Source organism: Schistocerca nitens, chromosome 4 (assembly GCF_023898315.1).
Source record: "Schistocerca nitens isolate TAMUIC-IGC-003100 chromosome 4, iqSchNite1.1, whole genome shotgun sequence".
Classification (NCBI taxonomy): domain Eukaryota; kingdom Metazoa; phylum Arthropoda; class Insecta; order Orthoptera; family Acrididae; genus Schistocerca; species Schistocerca nitens.
In genome coordinates, this window is record NC_064617.1 from 492812889 (window position 1) to 492830693 (window position 17805).

At 47.0% G+C, this 17805-nt stretch overlaps 2 protein-coding genes across 2 annotated transcripts in view; one reads left to right on the forward strand and one right to left on the reverse strand.

Annotated features, from left to right (window-relative positions):
- The window catches only part of LOC126253098 (probable sodium/potassium/calcium exchanger CG1090), a 538377-nt gene that overhangs the window by 429545 nt on the left and 91027 nt on the right, over window positions 1-17805 (reverse strand). The window lies entirely within an intron of this gene.
- Window positions 2535-3026, forward strand: LOC126252382 (uncharacterized). Its single transcript, XM_049953273.1, has one exon. It carries the CDS (start codon window positions 2535-2537, stop codon window positions 3024-3026), a length of 492 nt encoding a protein of 163 aa, XP_049809230.1.

Here is a 17805-nt window from a genome sequence, read left to right on the forward strand (position 1 = left end):
ACGGACTCAGACATTGTGCACTCTGCACGGAGGTAGCTTGTGCTTCCTCACTCACTCTCGAACTTTCATCGACTGACCTGTCAGGTTCTATGTCTAACGACTTTCCTGGCCTCAGTTCCACGGGACCGCGAATCAACAGTACTCCACAAAACGACGTGACACAAACAAAACAATGTCGATGTCAACAGTGGCAGCAGCAGACAGAACAACGGAAATGCAAAGCAGAACATTAACACAGCAACAAATTACACATTCTAAAAGTACATCACAAGATAGAGAGAATGCTGTGGCTATAGACACTAACAAGGAAATATACCCAGATGAAAATAAACGATCTTGAAACTTGGCCATCTGAAATGTTCCAAAATACCCCGCCAACACTACATAATCTTGAAAAATTAAAACATTTTACAAAATAAATTTAAAAAGCTTTCTCGCCACATACATCCATGTGTAATAAATATTGTTTCTGAAATACTATTTTTGGAAAATAAGCTGCAGACAGTGTGTTGTCGGAGCATTTTCAACATACGTAATTAAAATATATTAGCGTTCGTTATTATTCTAATTATTTATCTCACTTATTTTTTGTTGCAATTGAATCAACTGTGGGTTCTTGCTGAAACATTGCAAATTAACTGAACATTGTTTTTCCCTTCTTTCATAAATTTCATTTGCTTACTGTACAACCTAGGTTCGGGTTATAAGCCCATTTTCAAGTACTTTACTGATTCCAAAGATGATAAAGCAAAGATAAAATAATTTTTCAAAACATGATCATTGAAGTAATTTTACATTAAGCCATGGATCGATACGTTAAGAATTTGAGATGTTTATCTTTGCCTTATCATCATGTTATCTTTGTTTTACTTACTTTTATTTCATGTTTTAAATTGTTATTTTATGTTTTAAATTCATATTTTTCTTTTGATGTACGTGTAATTTATGAATTTAAAACAATGAATAACTCATTATTAAGATGCAAAATCATTAGAATTATAATAATACGTATAGAAATGTTTAAAAATAGTTTTTACGCCATGTACATGATATGAACTTAATTTCTTCACATACCGTAACACACTCGACGGACAACACAATATAAAACAAAATTCATCAGGATTCTCAAATTGTGGCGGACGATCCTCTAAATTCCCTGATTTGTATCAAGCGTATTTCAGTGAAATTGAAATTACGAAGATATTAATTAAATAATATGTGTCCCAAGAGAGCAGCCATTTAGATGTTGCTACCTGACCATAGAGCGGATGACGGCAGTTGTTCCCTTCGCCCGTCCGCTGCGCTCATATATAAATACGACCAGAGAGGCAGTAGACACACACGCACGCACGCACGCACGCGACGCACGCACGCAGTTAGCGTTGAGATGTCGGAGCGAGGGGATGTCCGTACAGCGAAGAGTGTGGCGGATCGCCGTCCGGCAAAGCCAGCTTTGCCGGCGACCCCATCCGGCCCTCCACCTACGATGAACAAGGCGACGAATATGGATACGGAAATGGAATATGTTTCGGACGCACTGCAAGTTCCGCTGCCCGATTCGGACGACGAATCGACGGCAAGAAATGACGCTTCCACCGCCGCCAGGACGACGAAAAGGAAAGCGATCACTGCCACAGGAACAACACGCGCCCCTCGTAAGGGAAAAAAGGCGAAACAGGCAGATGTCGTCGTCGATGAAGAAGGGTTTCAACTCATCAAACGACCGGCCGGGAAGGCTCACATCTCATCAGCGCCGCCGGTTCCGACGACAAACACCTATGAAGAGCTCGCTGATGGTGTGGAGATGCTTGCTCAGAAGAGAGAACCAAGATCGCCACCCACTGTGGTCCAACACAAGGAGGACTACGATGGCCTCTACGGGATGCTCCATCGCCTTGTCGGCCACGATAACGTCGTTATCAAGCCGGCTGCCACCAACCTATATAAGGTAACTTTGAAAACAACAGAAGATTTTTAAAAAATGTTCAGATGAGTGTGAAATCTTATGGGACGTAACTGCTAAGGTCATTAGTCCCTAAGCTTACACACTACTTATCCTAAATTATCCTAAGGACAAACACACACACCTATGCCCGAGGGAGGACTCGAACCTCCGCCGGGACCAGCCGCACAGTCCATGACTGCAGCGCCTAAGACCGCTCGGCTAACCCAGCGCGGCAGCAGAAGATTACAGAAAGGTTACGGCTACGTTCGGAGAACAAAAGAAGCCGTTCTACACTTACCCATCTGCAACGGACAAGACACTCAAGATCGTCTTTCGAGGGCTCCCTCGAAACTACAGCCTGGATCACATCCGACGACACCTGGAGGATATGGGCTATGGATTTGGTCTCCGGTCGATAACCCGCCTACCCTCTCGCCGCACCCAAAAGGAGACTCCGCTGGTCCTCGTGGTCACCTGTGATATCCCACACAACCGCGGGCTACGGCAGGTCACGAATATCGCGGCGACACCTGTCACTACGGAAAAACTGTGCTCGAAGAGGGGCGAACCACAATGCTACAACTGTCAAATGGTTGGGCATGTAGCGCGGTTCTGCACGCTTCCCCCACGGTGTGTTAAGTGTGCAGGGGAGCACGCCAGTCTCGACTGCACACGGCAGCGGAGACATGGCCCACCCAAATGCATTGGATGTGGTGGGGAACATGTGGCCTCCTACCGCGACTGTTCCAGCTTCCAACGGGCAGCGGCACGGAGCCGTGGCCACCGACCTGGCTCAATAAAGCGACCTGCACCTGTCAGACCTGGAGTCAGTTTTGCTGCTGCTGCTACCTCTGGCTCCTCACCGCAGGCCTCCATACCTGCGACGAAGCCGGCCACTGTTGCAACACGGGACACGGCGCGACTACCAGCACGGCACTCTGAACAGCAGTGGGGTGAAGACCAGGGCAACACGACCACTCCCAACAGGGACGACAGGCTGACGTCGTGGCAAGCCCGGCTCAACACTCACGAGCTGCAACTGTACCATCCCAGGAGGCCGATTCCAGCATGGACGAAATGAAGCTCCTCCTGCAAGAACTTCGGGAGCTTCTCAAGGATATCCCGCGGCAATTCATTGCCTTTGTCAGTCCAGCAATTCAGGCAATCTCCACCGGACCACTGTCCACCCAGCATGGCCCATAGTCAACGAGGAGTCACAGTCTGCGTGTGGAATGCCCAGGGCATCCGCACCCAAGATGGCGAATTTCGACAGCTGCTGTGGGATGAAGCTGTCGACATTTGCTTGGTTTCAGAGACTTTTCTCAAGTCTGGTGTCCATGTAAGAGCTGCCAACTATGTGTGTTACTGGACCGACAGACCAACTCATGGCGGTGGCACAGCGGTCTACGTCTGGACTTCACTGGTGCACCATCAAGTTCCACTTCCGCCACTGCAAGCGATGGAGGCCACAGCTGTAGCTGTCGAAACTTCGCATGGGCGCATCACGTTTGTTGCTGTCTACCGTCCGCCTGGCCGACAGTTATTCCTCCAGGACGTTGAAGCATTGCTGGCATTACCTGGGAAGGTCTATGCTGGTCGTAATTTTAACGCAAAGTACAACGAATGGCATTCCCGTGTCACCAAAAACTATGGAAGAAAACTTCTCCGGGCAGCCCAGCGGTGGAACACCTTCATCCTCGGACCTCACGACCCGACCCACTTTCCCAACAACGGTGGACCTCCAGACGTGCTCGACATTGCGGTGGCCAAGGGGGTGACCTATGTTATATCTGCCAGCACCCGCAATGCCTTATCTTCGGACCATGTCTCAGTTATATTTGACATCAATGTCGATGCCGAGCCAGTGAAGCGGTGAGGAATCCAGACCAGGAACACCAACTGGAACTGATATCAAGAGCTGTTAGAAGAGGGTCTCTGAGATGCACCTGACGCCGACGATGTTGGAATTGATGGCTGTGCCCGATTCCTCCAAGACTGTGTTCTACAAGCGAGCGATGCATGGGGCCACACCGCGGCCGCCATCTGACCCACCTGACCAATCCCGGCAACTACCACCACATCTCATGGAAGCGACAAATGCCAAAAACCGCCTCTTTCGTGAATGGCAGCTGACGCGCAATGCAGCAACAAAGAGGGCACTCAACAGGATGAGGAGGGACATAAAAGTTGCCGTTGCAAACCACCGCCATCAGGAATGGTCCAACCACCTGGCCACTCTTCGGGTTGACGATGGTACTACCTGGAAAGCTACACAGCTCTTCCTCCGCCGGCGGCAGAAGATTCCGCTGATCCAAGTTGGTCAAAACATCGTCAGCAGCCCAGCGGACAAAGCCAACGCCATTGCTGATGTTTTTGAACAAAATTTCCAACGCATCATGGACTCCATGGATCCGGATCACGTTCGACTAGTTGCTCAACGTCTCCCAGTGTTCCTCGATGCCTCTGCGGGTGACGAGCGTATCGAAGAGGTGGATGCTGATGAAGTCTCCGATCAACTTCGCCGGCTCAACAAACGCAAGGCGGGTGGCCCTGACCGGCTTACAAATGAAATGCTGCGATGGATGCCACCAACTGCCACTGCACACCTGGCTCGACTTTTCAGCAGCATCCTCCACACTGGACACTATCCTCAGGAGTGGAAACACGCCTAGGTAGTCCCCATCCAGAAGCCTGAGAAGGACCCTCATCTACCGAGCAGCTACAGGCCCATCAGTTTGCTGCCAGCGGTCAGAAAAGTCTTTGAAAAGCTGTATCTCCGACGCCTCCTATGTCACATCAGGGAAGAACGCCTCCTACCGGATGAACAATGTGGTTTTCGCCCTGGACACGCAACAACGCACCAATTGCTTCGACTCGTTGAAGAGGCCCTTGATGCCATCGAACGATGGGTGTATTTCGGAGCTATCTTCCTGGATGTCTCACGGGCGTTCGATTGTGTATGGCATGAGGGGCTTCTCTTCAAGCTCTTGGACCTCGGTGTGCCCCTGCCGCATGTCCATCTCTTAAAATCTTACCTCGCCGACAGAAGCTTTCATGTACGCCCGGAGGACCTGTCGACGCGCCGCCGGGTCAGAGCAGGAGTTTCCCAAGGCTCCATCCTCGGCCCCATACTGTACATCCTGTATACTGCAGACATGCCGCGAGTGGACAGGGTCCATCTCGCCCTCTACGCGGATGATACGGAGATGTATACGCGAAGCATGAATGCAGCTCTGCTCCAACGATGCATGCAGGCAGCAGTTGACACAGTCAGTGGGCCAGGTGGTGGCCCCTCAGCTTCAATGGGGCTAAGACGCAAGCCCTCCTCGTCACCAAGAACCATATCCCAGCCGACCTACCGCAGATCACCATCAGGGGAACCGCCGTACTTTGGGGCAATACTGCCAAGTACCTGGGTGTGACGCGGGATAGAGGGCTCACATGGAAACACCATATCGACGACATCGTCAAAATGGTCAGGGATAGAATGACTCAACTCTACCCCTTCCTAAATCCGACACCTGCACTCCCCACAGAACTGGGTGTTGCACTTTATCTTACACTCATACGCCCGCTCATCGACTACGCCGCTGTGGTTTGGGGCAATGCTGCAGCGACCCACATCGACCGACTCCAGAGACTTCAGAACCCGATTCTACGTCTGGCATTGCACCTCCCTCGGGACTTCCCGTCGGACGACCTTAACAGAGTCTCCAACATCCCAACTGTTCGAGACAGGTTTCGTCAGGCTGCACGGCTCTTTTACGAGAAGAACGCGCGGTCCGAAAATCCGCTCCTTCGAGCACTGGGCCACAGGGTACAGCGTCTTAACGCAACCAGATGGCCCCACCTGCTTCGCGACCAATAAGTTGCCAGCACGTCAAGAACACCGTCCCAGCAGACTGACAGGACATAAAACAAGAAGTAAGGACAATTCACACGCACCGTCAGTTTGGAGGAGTAGCCTTCTGGCTTAGATTCCACCGAACCACAGGGGCTCATCTGTCCCTGTCAGGCAGCAGCAGCAGTAGACACACACTTCGCACTGAGCTATCACTCTGTTCACATCAATCAAACGCTTACTTACGCGCTGCCTCGAATGACGTTACAGCCAATCTACCGCTAAATGCATGTTTTCGGTAAGAATAGAAGGTGAACTCGCGAGGACTGTACACCGTCCTGGATCGTTTAGATCTGTGAAAACTTCACTTCGCTAGCAATTGGTCCACGTCACTCAAACGCCGGCTTACGCGCTGCCTCGGATGACGTCACTGCCAGTCTGTTGCTAAATGCATGTTTCCGGTACAAACAGGAAGTGAACTCACAAGGACTATACACCGTCCTGGAAACTGGAAATTTAAGTTCCTATAGGACCAAACTGCTGTCTTCTGTCCCTAGGCTTACACTCTACTTAAGCTAACTTACGCTAAGTACAAAACACACACACACACACACACACACACACACATATACATGCCCGAGGGAGGATTCGAACCTCCGACGGGGAGAGCCGCTACACCGTCCTGGATAGCTTAGATTTCGTGGAAGTAACTTTATGTGTGCCGCCCGTAATGTTAATAAAACCACGTGGCAAGTGGCGAGCAATTAACTTTGATTATTAGAAGTCAGGGCGAAAGACCTTTTAACGGGAACTTACCATAGAGGCCGCCGCTGAAATGCTCATAGTGCTGTTTATGACAGAGACATTATTATTATGATTATTATTATTATTGTTATTATTATCATCAGAAATATTACTATGTTTTGCGTGTGAACTTTTTAAATATAACTGAATCAGAACTCAAGACTTTTCTTTTTAATCATAGTTGTGATCCCGCTGAGTATACAGAGAGTAGAAACATTTCTTTCAGTGAGTACCAGAAGAATGTGCACTTGCAGACTGGAAATTATGGCCAGTATGTTCTCCATCGCTGTCGCACTGACTGCAAAAATAATTTGAAGGCTCTCGTAAAAGATGGCGAGCAATAACTTATTCCGCCTGTCGCCCCACAACAGCCAAAAGAAGTAAAATGATACTAACTTTAATTGAAAATATAACAAGAAAGATTAACGTGAACACCCCGCTGAAAGCAAGGCCATTGCATAAGAATAAGGACATTAATCGTGTGCTTGACGTAGGGTCCCGTTCCTCCATTTCCCCTCTAGCGATGTAGCGAAATCACGGGAATCATAAATCTAGATGGCCGGACTGTTATTTGGACGCCAAGCTCGGTAGTCGAGGTTCCCGTGTTTTGAGATAAACGTTGCAGAGGATGCGCGGAGACGTCGAAATTGGCTCGGAGCCGTAATGAAGACCGACGGCGTGGCGACGCGCTCGGCAGGCGACGCACGCAGCGGTCCCAGGTCGCTGGCTCGTGGCTTAATTACAATCGTGGCGGGCGAGGGGGCGGAGGTTGGGGGGAGGGGGGGATGGTGAGGCCAATTACTCACGCGGAACGCGGCTGCGGCCGAGGGAGGGCAGGGCCGTACCGGAGCCTCTGCTGCTAACATTTCCCCCCAGGGGACTGAGGAAAGGACATCGGCCGTCACCGTGCGAAGGACTTGTCCTGGTGTGTGTCAAAATATTCAAATGTTCAAATGTGTGTGAAATCTTACGGGACTTAACTGCTAAGGTCATTAGTCCCTAAGCTTACACACTACTTATCCTAAATTATCCTAAGGACAAACACACACACCCATGCCCGAGGGAAGACTCGAACCTCCGCCGGGACCAGCCGCACAGTCCATGACTGCAGCGCCTAAGACCGATCGGCTAATCCCGCGCGGCTGGTATGTGTCTCGGCAGATGAGAAAGAGAGAGAGGGGAGGAGGGAGAGACACAGGGCGAAGGAGTCAGAGTGAATAGCAGGGAACGAAAACAAAATTAAAATACTGGCATCTAAGTCTTATGTAGTATTGTCCACACAGCAGATTTTTTTTCCAACGATCCCTGACCCAGCTGGAACTATACACAATGATAGCGTGTGTTACTCATACAAGCAATTTATCTAAAGCGTATGATCGATGGGAGCAGGTGTCCAGAGAGCAATGTTGGTACAGTTCGCGCAGAACAACACAGCCCTGGCGCAGAAACCCATTGTTGTGTCGACCGCATCCCTACGTTCTGAAAGGATTGCCACCACAGACGACCGCCGCCTGCCAACCTGTGCATTTCGAGCGTTCAGTTAGCTGTCTCCTTCCTATGTAGCATGGCTCTGCTGTCTCCACGCACCCTATGTGTAGGAAACGTTCTTCACGATCAGATGCTTGTGATTATACACTGAGGTGACGAAAGTCTTGGGTAACCTCCTAACATCGTGTCGGACCTCCTTTTGCCCGACATAGTGTGTCATCTCGACGTGGCACGGACTCAACAAGTCGTCGGAGGTCCCGTGCAGAAATACTGCGCCATGCCGCCTTTATAGCCGTCTGTAACTGCGAAGTGTTGCCGGTGAAGGATTTTGTTATAATCAATTATTCAAAATGACAGTCACAATCGCATTATTTATTTTGCCGCCAACCGGTTTCAACCGGCGATGGGGTCATCTTCAGGGCAATTTACACCATTTAGTCGCTCGCTGGAGTCGTCATCCTGCCTGTGCACGGTGACCAACCGTACACAGGGAGGGTGACGACTCCAGCGAGCGACTAAATGGTGTAAATTGCCCTGAAGATGACCCCATCGCCGGTTGAAACCGGTTGGCGGCAAAATAGATAATGCGATTGTGACTGTCATTTTGAATAATTGATTGTAAGTAAATTAATCGCTGTTATCTCCACACAACTATGTTGTCTAAAAATTTATGAAGGATTTTGTGCACGACTGACTTCTCAGTTAAGTTGATGGGATTCCTGTCGGGCGATCTGGGTTGCCAAATCGTTCTCTCAACTTACGCAGAATGTTCTTCAAACCAGTCGCGAACAGTTGTGGCGCATTGTCATCCATAGAAACGTAGTCCATGAATGGCTGCAAATGATCTAGATGTAGTCGAATATAACCATTTCCAATCGATGATCGTTTCAGCTGGACTAGAGGACAAAGTCCTTTCCATATAAACACAGGCCACACCGTTATGGACTCACCACCAGCTTGCACAATGCCCTGTTGACAACTTGCGTCCATGGCTGCGGGGGGTCTGCACCACACTCGAACCTTACCATCAGCTCTGACCAACTGAAATCGGGACTCATCCGAGCAGATAACAGTTTCGCAGTCGTCTAGGGTCCAACCGATATTGTCACGAGCCCATTAAAGGCGCTGCAGGCGATGTGATGTCAGCAAAGGCAATCGCGCCGCTCGTCTGGTGGCATAACCCCATATCGGCAATTTTCACCACACTGCCCTAACGGAAACGTTCGCCGTACGTCCCACATTGATTTCTGCCGTTATTTCACACGGTGTTTCTTATCCGTTAGCACCTACAAGTGTACGCAAACGTCACTGCTCTCGGTTGTTAGGTGAAGGCCGTCGGCCACTGCGTTGTCCGTGGTGAGAGTTAACGGCTGAAATCTGATGTTCCCGGCACACTCTTGACACTGTGGATCTCTGAACATTGAATTCCCTCACTAGTTCCGAAATCGAATGTCTCATGCCTCTAGCGCCGACTATCATTTTGCGTTCAAAGTCTTGACTCCCGTTGTGAGCCATGATCACGTCGAAAACTTTTTCACACGAATCACCTGAGTACAAATGACACCTCCACCTGTGCTCTAACCTTTTATACCTTGTGTACACCATGACTTTTGTCACCTTAGTGTATACAGTACCGTCAAATTTAATGCAAAAGTAGCAAATGAAGGAACAAAAAGTTCATTAAAAAGGGCTATTAAGAACATCTCTCTATTCCAGTTCCGCCATAAAAAGAATAAACGAGAAAAACATAGTTGCAAGTGCTTTCGAACGCTTCACTTCTTCAGGAGAAACGAGAAGAAAGTACAAGCAAATTTTTTACGAGGCCGTACTGCAAAGTAATGCCTCAGAATTTTTTATGAAACCTGTTCAAGCTTTTTAAACAAAGGAAACGTTATTAATATTCTACATATTTATTCTTTACGTCTACACATTTATTTCTCAACATGGTCACCCTGTCAATGAGTACATTTCTCCCAACAAGAGACCACTTTGTTGATACAGATACTGCAGAACCTTTGCCTTTGTTGACAGAACCACAACCTCACTTCTACTTGCAACGCTTTGTCACTATCAAGGTGAAGTCCTCGAAGGTGTTCTTGCTGTTTTCGAAACAGATGAAAGCCAGAAACTTATCAAGGAAGATCGATGACAGTGAGCCCAAGGCGAAGGATTGTTTCAGGTGTCGCAGGGCTTTTGTGTGGTCAGGTACTGTCATGATAAAGGAGAGAGTGCTCCAAGTGTGGACGAACTCTTCGAATTTAAGCTTTCGGTTCCCTGATGGTCTCGCAATATCTTACAGAGTTTATGGTGGTGACTTTAGGCAAGTACTCCAAATACACCACACCCTGAACGTCCCAGAACACTGTGAGCATGATAATGCCTGCTGATGGCAAGGTCTTGAACTTTTTTCGCGTCGCTGATGTTTTGTGCCGGAAGTCCACTGATGCTCTCTTGTATTTGGCGTCAAAATGGCGAACCCAGTTTTCATCACTTGTCACAGTGTTGTTAAAGAAGCCATCACTCTCACGCTCAAAACGCAAAAGCAACTGCTGCAGATGCCCAATCCCTTTTGGGAAACAGCAGCGAGCATTCGAGGCACACACAGTTCTTTGTACCGCGCTTCTGCAGTGGTGGCCTGTACACGCTCTCGTGACACGCCACACTTACCAGAGAGCCGTGTCTCGGTTAACCGACGATTTATCCTCACGAGTTCATCAACGCGATTGCGACGGGTCTCGTCGGTTACCGTTAGCGGTCGTCCACTCCGAGCTCTGCGACACACGTTGAGGTTAGCGCCATAATTTCTTTATTAGGAGCACAAAAAATTCAACTTCGCACATTGCTGACGTCGATTGAATCATCATCGTAAAAGCTTTCATTCTTCTACGGAGTTCAATTCGAGGCACGTTTTCTGTGGTTGCAAACTCGATTACAGCACGCTGTTTCTCACGCACCAACATAGTCACGTTTTTCTTTCTCGAGCCTGTTAACTATGCCTGTTCCGCGTCTCTTGGCCAGTAGCTTCGAATGCAGTTCTTAAAATCGATACTGCTGATCGATGACTCGCCGTGCTCACACACACTAGAAAATACTGTGTTTCAAGTTTTCCCCAACAGCCAAGCATGAGGGCACAATGCGGAGCCATCAGCAAAATCAAAGACAAAATTATCGCATCAGGCAGAGAAGCGTCTATTCTTCCCAATACACTGCCTTAGTAAAAAAGTGAAGCACCCGAATATCAATGTAACTTCATACAAACGGGTATGTAATGACCAGAGTTGGAATTTTCTGTGACGGGTAGCACGGCTACCAGAGTGCTTTAATGTTGTCCTTGTTTAGTGTTGTTTCAGCGCTTGGCATGGTATATAAGGAGCATGAATGGCTCCAGATGTTGACTGAACACTGAAGGGTACGGAGATGACACGTAGTGGTGTAAGACGGCGCTATCAGCACCTGACATGGTTTGAAAGGGCCTCCATTGTGGGTTTCCATTGGGCCAGATGGTCTAATCGTGTAATCTTCAGATTTGGGGGGGGGGGGCTTTCGGATGTGACAGTGGCCCGATGTTGGACTGCATGGGAATGTGGGGCCAGGGTACTCGTCGTCACGATTCCAGCTAACCATCACAAGAAGAGATCGCCGCATTGCACATCAAGCACATCGTCTCACATTTGCACCTCCCACCCGAGAACAAGTAACTGAATCCCTGCAGCATTCTGTGTCATCCCTTACCACTGGTCGGAGACTGGCAGCAGTCGACCAGGAAATTACCGTCCCATGCGTAGACTGCCGTGAACACCATAACACAGGCGGCTGCGTTTGGACTGGTGCCGTGACCGGGAAGCATCGGCTGCTGATGAAAGGTGACGTATTGTGTTGAGCAACGAATCGAGATTCTGCACTACCCCAGATCACCATCGTCGGCAAAAACGGCGGCGGCCTGCGGAGAGGTCCTATTTTTTCAATGTTTTGGAAAGGCACAGAGGTGTTACTCCTGGCGTCATAGTGTGCGGAGCAATCGGGTAAGACTTTATTTCACGGTTAAGGAAATTCTGGTGGCATAACGGTCCGCCACGGACATCCTGTGTCCTCTTGTGCTATTTCCCGTGTGGCAGTATCGTCATGCCATTTTGCAATGGGACAACGGTCGTCCAAATATGGCGCATGTCTCTGGAAGGGTCTGTGTGATGCTAAGGTACTCCCGTGGCCAGAAAGATCCGTAGTTCTATCAGTGATAGAGCTTGTGTAAGACCATCTCTTATGTAAACTCCTTCTCAATGCCAGTATCAAGGATAATAATGACCACTTACAACAATTCGGGCTAGTTTGCCTAAAGACACGGTACAATGGCTTTGGACACTCTTCCCACCCGAATCAGAGCATGCAGGGAGGATGGAAGGAGCGGAACTTCATGCTGACAAACGGACTCTTACTGCCAAGTTCCGTCCGCCCCAATAGCTGATTGGTCAGCGTGACGGACTGCCGTCCTAAGGGGCCCGGGTTCGATTCCCGGCTGGGTCGGGGATTTTCTCCGCTCAGGGACTGGGTGTTGTGTTGTCTTCATCATCATTTCATCCCCATCAGGCGCGCAGGTCACCCAATGTGGCGTCGAATGTAATAAGACCTGCACCAAGGCGGCCGAACCTGCCCCGTAAGGGGCCTCCCGGCCAATGGGGCCAAACGCTCATTGCCAGGTTCTTGGTAATTTGACTCCATTTTTTTGTAATCACTGAAATAACTTCACATACCCCATCAATGAGTGAAGTTTTATTTCGTCCCTTCTTCACTTTTTTGTCTGGCAGAATATAAACACTTTTGTTTAAGTGTACATTCCCCTCGCCCATTAGGCCACACATAAATAAATCAAAAAGATATCTCTGTTAACCTTCACCAAATGTGTTCAGAGCTGAAATCATGTGAGCTTTGAGTCCACGTGACGGCATACTACAATGCGAATTACATAACTTGGTCCGCACCTGCGGTAGTGGAGGGAACAATGGTAGTGGCGGGGTCTCCCGTCTCAACGGCTACGACGCGGCAGAAGTAGTGCAGATCGACAATGAATCCTAAACACAAATGCATATCTCACTTAACTTGTAACCTATAGCTATCGACTCCGCAAACGATAGTATTACCAGGCTATTTCAGCGCGACCAAAACTCAAACTAAATACAGTTTTCAAAAATTAAGTTTCAGATGTGTTTGAAATGAAAGTTTACGGTTAGTGTGTTACCAGTTTTAAGCTGACAGTGAGATATGAACATATGAACTTTTAGTCCGAAATTGGATAAATGCATGTTGAAATTAGTAGAAGAGGCAGAAAATAAAGAAATTAATCAGAAAACGGAGAGGAAGATGAAATTACGAATGAAATGAAAATTAAATTGGGATGGACGAAGGGCGAAAGAGTGTTAGATAGAGCAAGAAAGTTCTTCGTTTAATTCCGGGAGATAAGAAGACTGGGAGGTGATAGATGACAGCAGAAAATGTGCGGAATTACATTGGGGGTTTCAGAGCACGACTGCGTGAAAATCAGGACAAAAATGACATGAAGTTCTCTCCATGTTTCGATCTGTAATACACACGGTGGCGTAGTTGCAGAGCGCACCGCTACGGTGTAGACAAATCATCCGCTCCGTGTTGCCGCATTGAATAATTTCGCTCCTGCATGTAGGCAACCCAATGAAAAGATTCTCAAAGCGGGTTGCTGTCGTAGCACCTTCCCGTGCGGCTGCAGTAGCAACCTCACTGAAGTGCACCCTCGTATTGATGTTTGCCTCGTCACGAACAGTGAACATATTGACCATCTGTAATGTGAATTAAAAGCTGGATGAGGTGCTCTATCCACTGACACGTGTGAATTTTCTATATGTCTTCCAGTTTTTGCACAGTCATCTTTTGAAACCCTAGAGATATGAAGGATATCGTAAATAATGATTTGTTTTGAATAATGAAATAGCTGAAACGTTTCGGTGTAACGTCGTAACCTGAAATCAGCATTGTCTGTGCGCAGAAACGTTAAAATTGTTGCACTTGTGAGCCTGGAAATGTTAATAGACACAAAAATCATTTTTTAAGCTCTCGCCTCCCAAACGCGCGACGTACGCGGCAACTGACATGAGCTAAGCTGTTATTTTCCTTTTCAATTATGTTTTTCTGTCATTAATGACTGTCAGTTATCTGCGCGGAGAATGGCTGACGGGAGGCGTACTGAGTAGGCGTCACATTGGATTTCATCTTTCTACCAGTGGCACGCTGTATTTGATGGTCTTCGTAGTGTAATTTGTATGTAACGACGAACTTCTATTTCCAGCGTTGCACATCTATGGAATACGTACAGACTTTTAACGATTTCTTAGAATTACATAGCAGAAAATGGCAAGTCGATAGATAAAAGCGTTTCTATTCTTCTATTCTACTACCAAATGCATTGTGAATACAGTAGACTGGCTCTCTCTGAAGTACTTTTGACAGATTTCTTTATTTCCACAAATTAGTTTTCCAGCCTTTTCAGGTCCATCTTCTGATGGAGCATGCAGAAGTTAGACATTTATTTTAAACCTTATTTCAGATGTATTTATTGTTAGTATAAGTTCATACTTCCAAAATGAGCACATTATTCATTTAATACATAGTCATAGGCTCTATAGTGTACACAATGGATTATCTCAATTGACCACTTCGTAAGTTTGTTTACGTAGAATTAGCAGTTGATTCCACTGAGATATGAATGAAGCGCGAGTTATATATTCTAGCAGTATTACGTCCGTGAGAAGAATAGCTAGTTCTATACACATAAGAATACTTGAACGCAGCATTTGTATCTCCATAGAAATAAAGATTCTTACCCTGGAATACTTATACCATATACAGGGGTAACTAAAAATACGGAAACACGAAAAACACAGCACATACCCAGTGCGATGTAGGAAACCCGTTGGCGTTCAGAACAGCTTTCAGTGGTCTCGGAATGGGTAAAAACATACTGAATGGTTTCGAAGGGAATCTTACATCATTCCCCTTGCAAAATAACGATAATTTCAGGGAACGACGATGGAGGTGGATACGGTCACGCACCCTTCTCTCCAAAGCAGATCACAAACGCTCAATAGTACTGAGATCTGGTGACTTTGGTGGCCACAAATCTAGTCCCGAAAAAGGGCACTGTCGTCTTGAAACAGAGCATCACCAATGTGGAACAAACATTGCACCTTTGGATGGACCAGGAAATACCATGAAATGGCTGTCAAAATTATGCTTCACTCTTGGGACGTAAATAACCAGGAGGTGGGAACAGTGTGAAATAAGACTCATCCGACGAAACGGCTTTCTTCCAGTCACCCGTAGTCTGTTTCGTCGCTTCGGCACCGCGCTTTCCTATTAGTGGAATTTGCATCACTGATGTGTGGTTTAAGCTCGATCGGCAGTTCCCAGCTTATGCAGCTCTCTTCATGTTGTTTTCAGAGTGCGACATTCCGTTATGCAGTGACTTTGCAGCTGCCGTGCGCCTGTTTTTCATCATAATCCTCTTCAGCAACCGTCTGTCACGATGACTAGACACACAGTTTTGTCCGCGTTGTGACTTGGCGGTGGTGTTTTTCCCCTTTCCCTGCATGCGATAGAAATCTTCGATATGGTGTCTCTTGAAGCAGCATCAACCACTTCGACTACCTTCGTTACGGAAACACACACACCATACGAGCACCAACCATTGGTCCACATTCGAATTCACTTAAAACCGACATAATGACTTAAAACTACGCAGAACGCTGTTCCGACGACGGCTGACACTTGCAATGTATTGAGGACATCGCACAAATGACGACAGCAGAACCATACTGAACGAAGTGGCATTCTCATCATTTCGAGAAAACTGGGGAGACGCTTTTGTGTTTGTTTTAAGAGAACAGGTCATTTTTTATGGTTTAATCTTCAAAGGAATGTTGACTAATATGTTAGGATACGTAAAAAACTAGTTCATTGAAATCTGTTTAACTTAAAGTTACTAAAAGTTTGGTTTCTCCATTAACCAAATCATTTGGATCACTTACAAACAGATAGTGAAATTACGGTTGCGTCACATCGAAACGCTGAAGATCTAAGAAGGTAATCAAACTTAATCATCTCCAAATACGGAGGGTAGCATGTTTTCATCGTCCTGGGACTCATTACCCCATCCTTTTCTGGGTACATGCGGTATTCATAGGTAGAACAGATAATGGACTGCTTGAACAAATTCAACAATTTTCATGTCTTGCATATTTTTGTATAGTGTTGGATTTGCTGCCTAGCCATGCAGTTATGTAATTTCGGAGGGTTAGCAGAAATGACTGCAAATCTGTTTCACTAGATTTGAGGTCAATCGCTTTATACTTTTCTCAGTAGCCATCATTATAATGCATGCGACTTGGATCCTAGAAGAATTTTACTTTTGGGATTTGTCATATCTTTGCTTCCTCTCCGGAAATAGTTTGGTAGTCTTTATAGTGATGTGATAGGCTTTCAAACTCTAGAAACATGTCAGTAATGTCTCGAACTATGGAGCGTTTAAGCTTCCAACAGCCACGCACGAGGTCCATCCGTGCCTGAGACGTGGATATGTCTGTCCTCTTGTCTTGCTCTCGATTTATGAAAGAAAAATCCATGTCATTTGGCAAGTATGAATTGCCACTCAAAAGGTAGTGCACAACAATTTTTTGAGACGGGACGATTTGTTGAGCAGAAACATTAGGAAATGCAACACTTTCCAATTTTTATTCTGTTCAGAGCAACAGTCGCTAAAAGGGTACAGGGTTTTAACCGCATACGGCAGAGAATCTTCTATGTAGTGTTGGAGTGAGGACATCACTTCCTGAGAACCTCTTGCTCCACAGTGTTCAGGCCACATGTTCCTAACTATTTTTTCTTAATGTTTCAGACAGGAATGTATTCCGAAATTGAGCATCTGAAGTTGCCTTAGGTGATGGACCACACCCATAATTAAATATGGAAAGGAAGTTTGCGCTCCAAATCAAAAGTTGCAGCTGTTAAAGTTTTATCGTCTTTAACTCGTACTTTACTGTCGTTCAGAATATCTCTCACTTTAGCTGCAAGTTTGATACGATCGTCTTTTTTTGTGATAATTTGAAAAATTACTATATAGTTTACCCCGTATACGATCATTGTTATAAAAGGTAAGTATCTGTTTTGTCTTTAATAAAACAAGTTACATGAACTCCAAAGTATAAGTCATAATCATAATAATACACACATCAAAAAAAGTTTTGCATCATCCCGGTTCCCAGAACTCTGGAAGATAGACGATGACTATGGATATTGTATCATAGACACAGCCCCTTTGGCTGTTCAGAGAAGTCGCTAAACCCGCCCAATGACGTAAACAACCATGCCTGAGCTGCACCTATTAGACGGAGGGATCCGACAGCCGATCAGCTGCAGTCATTCCACCAGGAAAGAGGTACACGGCATGTGTTGTCTGTATTTCAACCATGCCTGGACAGTCAATACCGCGGTTGCATCGCGACCGCATTGTTACTTTGTGCCAGAAAGCGCTCTCAACAAGGGAAGTGTCCAAGTGTCTCGGAGTGAACCAAAGCGATGTTGTTCGGACATGGAGGAGATACAGAGAGACAGGAGCTGTCGATGACGTGCCTCGCTCAGGCCGCCCAAGGGTTACTACTGCAGTGGATGACCGCTACTTACGGATTATGGCTCGGAGGAACCATGA

What these genes read in the sequence shown, in the direction of transcription:
- LOC126252382 (XM_049953273.1), top strand. Translation starts at nt 2,535, where the DNA reads ATGGTTGGGCATGTAGCGCGGTTCTGCACGCTTCCCCCACGGTGTGTT.